This window comes from Arctopsyche grandis, chromosome 10 (genome assembly GCF_051622035.1).
Source record: "Arctopsyche grandis isolate Sample6627 chromosome 10, ASM5162203v2, whole genome shotgun sequence".
Classification (NCBI taxonomy): domain Eukaryota; kingdom Metazoa; phylum Arthropoda; class Insecta; order Trichoptera; family Hydropsychidae; genus Arctopsyche; species Arctopsyche grandis.
Window position 1 is genome coordinate 14,226,437 of NC_135364.1, and position 4,564 is coordinate 14,231,000.

Below are 4,564 nucleotides of genomic sequence, written 5' to 3' on the forward strand. Positions count from 1 at the left end.
ATTTTTTATAATACTAAATGTTATATAATTTTATTTGCATCAAAATTTCGTTATGTGCGAAAAAGTCAAAAGTTTTTTGCTCAGCTAAATATATAATGGCTTGTAAAAATACGCGAAGCGCGGGCATATTAAAACGAGGTCCGATATTAAATTTCTAAAATAATTTCCCTCTATTGTTTCCTATGCTAAGGGTGAGCTTTCATATTATAGTAGAGCATACTGTAGGTGATTTTAGCCCTTCAGGTGCAATGGTAATAGATTATGTAATACGAGTTGTCAATTATTACCATTTTGCATAATTTTTTTATACATACATTTAAATTAAAAATAATTATAAATGCGCTGTTCGTATACTGTATAGAGCTTTTTGAAAAATCAATTGAATAATATATATATATTTTTAAAAACATACATATCTAGCTAACAGCATAGCACGGTCGTTAAGCTTCTGCCTAACACCCAGAGGCGCCAGGTTCGATCCCATGAGCTGATCTCGATTTAAAAGAATTTTTATGAGTATTTCTGTAGTGCTGCTGGTCAGACCTGGATATTTGTGACTCCAGGTCAATCGTTTCCTATCAGAGTTTGCCAATTTCTCTGATTTCATTGTTGAAACGGTTCCCGATTTAATTGGCTAAAAACCTTCCTACCTACTATGTCACCACTATTTGAGTATGATTAATGTACAATAAAATGTATGTACAACTCACAGATGTCTCGTTAATTTGAGGGTTTTCAGTGTCTCGTAATTCAGTGACTTGTGTAATAAAGATGCTGCATTGTTTGTAATTGGCCAGGAAGGCGCATTGGGGTTTTACCTGTAAGGCCTTCCTAGCATAAAATAAATAAATAAATATGTATAATATTATGCAATCTTCTTAACTTAAAAAAAATAGAACAATTGTTTTTTTGAAGAAGCAATATAATTTTATGATTTGAATAAACAATACCCATAATTTTTGCATTCACAATCTTGACACATCTTTATTAAATTATGCACATACTATGTATGTACCTATAAAATAATAATAATAATACCTACAACATACCTATGTGTACATATATGTATGTATATATGTATATATTGTTTAAATAAATAAATAACTTTGTAAAAATAACTATTTTATTTATTCTCAAACACAAACATCTTTCAATCGGTAAAAGATAGATGGTATAGTGAAAAAAAATACGAATACTTAAAAACATAGACAATATTGTATTTACATATACATATATGTGTATATATGGGCCGTTATATTTGAAAGTGGCGAAGTCCAATTTTTAGTTCAAAAACAATTTTTTTGATTGACTTAATTCACTGTTATCACTTCTTTTAATTAGTGTAGAATCTCGGAGAAGCAGAATAAACGTATTACAGGCCACCATTGTTTTTAAATATTTTTAAACCCAAAACATTATATGATATTTAATGTATTGCGAGATATTTCTCAAAATAAGGAAAGTGGACTTACGTCATTTTCAATTATAACGGCTCATATGTATTCGCATAAAAATTAGTTAAATGTGGAGAAATAAAACTAAATACATATTATAATCATGCTACATTTCAATACTTAAAACCATTAACGTTATCTAAATGGCAAAAATGTATTCATATTAAAATGAATTCGATATTAGAAATAAATTATTTTATTTATTATTTGAACATATACTAATAAACAAATAAATAGAAAAAAATTAACCACTTTGGTTGACGATTTAAAATTAAATTTAATATACCTAGTACATACATACATATCACACACCGGCGAGAATAGCCCCACAATTATGACGAAATAAACTTATTTTTTCTGTGAAATCTTTATTGTTAATTTTTTGGAAATGACAGTAGTTTAATAATGTGCTTTCATTAACATCCTGTAAAGTTAGGTTTTATAAGTTGTGACTTTATTCTCGCCGGTGTGCGATATAATAAATTCCACTGTAAGTGATCATTGAAACTAACGGGCTCTTTGGTTCATATTTATTTAGGGATATTGATCGTTTTCTTTAAATTAACATGAATTATCCTACACTTGAATATCAAATCATATAGTACAACCATCCAAACCCAAAGCGAAAGGCGGAGCAGACGATGTCTTCAAATAATATTGACCTCTGGAGTTCGTTGATGAATTGAGACCCATATTCAAAATATTATTGTCGTTACACATACCATCCGAAAATTTTATCAAAGAACCACATCTTCTTCCAACCAAACTACTTGAGTTTCGAACAGACTGAAGATACAGCTCAAAGGCTCTGCCATGACTACAAGAAGACTCGGAACAACCGGGCTGATTAGGACCTCCACCGTTCACGAAAAAGTCCACGTGTCCCAAAGTCTCTACCATACCTCGTAATCCCTTATTCGTGTGGATAATATCAACAAAATCAGCATGATCTCTGTACAGACCTTTTGTCAAGTCGTTATTGGAGAAGCAAGGACCTGCCGGATCGATTCCTGTGATCCGTCCTAATTTTGTCTTCGTTAACACCTTATAATAATAACCAGTCCATCCGGCGACATGAGCTCCTAGGCTCATTCCGACCAGTTGTACTCTCTTTGGATCATACCTTGCAAATTCGAAAAGTTCAATCAAAAACTCAGACAACATTTTACCGATGTACTGCGTCATATCGGCCGAATAAATGTAATTTCCTGTTATTACATTCTTAGCGTCAACTAATAGAACATTATAACTCCCATAATCATGATATGCCAATGATAGTGGCATCATAGAAGCTGGTTCGTCTTGAAAGCCGTGTATAATCAGTACAGTTGGTTTTTCGAAATCAAACTTTTGAGATATATGCCTGGCTTTTTTGAATTTCAAACTTTCACTGGGCGTGTGCCAAATGATAGACATTGTATCTAAATCGTCCTTTATCTTGTTGTTGAACGGTAAATGTAGTCCAAAGTCTTGTATCTTCATCATCATGTTACCTAAATTTTGAAAAATATACAAGACGGTTAAAATGTTGTAGTAATAATATTATAATCCCTTTCCTTGCGATATTGTTTAACGGGAATCATTGCAAAACCAGTTTTAAAACGCGCTCTGTTTAACAGTTAAATCGGTTTGCGTGTCGTTCACCAGTAAGGAGAGAGCATATAGCACTCTCTCTGGATACAATTATTTATTTAGTAATGGAATAAAAATAGCCAACTAAGACAATTTATAAATGAAGAATGTGTACATATGTTACTTAGATGTATTTTGTCTATTATTCAAAAATGCGTCTAGAGTGTAATAAAATGTAATTCATTATTTTAAGAACATAAAACATGTTTATAACGATATAAATTTTGGAATATAAAGATATACATATAAATCATCTACATTATTGTATTTGTTTTATATTTATGCTTGTTTTTTTTTTTTTTATTTTCATCTCATTGTATATGTACATTTTTCTTTTTTTTAACCATAGTGACGACTTGGAACTACTTTGTAATGTCACTATGGCAAAATTGTTATAAATAAATAAAGGAAAGCAGTTTATTTATAAAAAAATGTCTTGAAAGGTATTGTTAATTAAGATGATATTTAGTTTTTTATAAAATAAAGTACTACATATAATGAAGACTTAAATTATGATGGATATATTTTTCTAATATCGTCTTGAAACAGATTTTAAATTGTAAATATGTGTTTTGAGATTTTGCTTGTACATATGTATTATATGAATACATTTAAATAAGGAAAAATTAAATTTAAAATAATCAATTTTAGAATACTTTTTTCTAAAGGTTTTTAGTTAATTTATAGTTAAAGGAGTTTTTTATAATATATTTTCTATATGTACATATATGAGTTTGGTAGTGAGAAATTTAATAAAACATAAGACACAGCTATTAAAACTTAGTTTGGTAACTGAAAGAATACAAGTACATGAATTAGATCGAATTGTTTGTATGTATGTATGTATGTATGTTAGAACACATTAATTTAAAATATTACACAAGAGCACTTAAAAAATTGGAACACTATTATTATGCATGATTACACTAAACCACGTGGAAAGGGACTGTCAAACATTGAGAGATTGTTAAAAATTATATTATGGCATTGAATATCAGTAAATGAGCGGTACTCACACATTCTCGAACCGACCATGAACATGTCCTCGTTGACATACTGCTCAATGGTGCATGAGGATGTTATACACTGCAAGAGCAGATTCAAAACAGACACCATGCTGATTTTCTGTGACCGTTCGACTGTAGAAGTCTTTAGAAAGTGAAGTAAACGATGGCGTGGCAAAGCGAAACGCGCGGTTCGCGATCCGCAATCAAGTGGCCGACTGTTGCTCGATTCTATTCGTTAAGGTCACTGTTGAATGTCCGCTCTTGATGTTGATCTTAACCACCGGTTGGTCAACGTTGCATTTCAGGAAAAAAATATATACAAAAATATTTCCCCACATCCTGAAATCGGTGTGGGGAACTGGTATGCTGACAGGAAAATAAAAAAATTTCACACACACGTGAATGTATAATATTTGCACGTTGTGCCAAAATTTTATGATTTCCTAATTTAAAATCATGCGTTGACTATCA

The 4,564-nt window shown here is 30.8% G+C and overlaps 1 protein-coding gene across 1 annotated transcript; it reads right to left on the minus strand.

Moving 5' to 3' along the window:
• Positions 1–2,048: 2,048 nt before the first annotated feature.
• Positions 2,049–2,942, minus strand: LOC143917704 (phospholipase A1-like). The gene has a single exon (XM_077439284.1). The coding sequence runs from the start codon at positions 2,940–2,942 to the stop codon at positions 2,049–2,051; it is 894 nt and encodes a 297-aa protein (XP_077295410.1).
• Between the last annotated feature and the right edge of the window lie 1,622 nt (positions 2,943–4,564).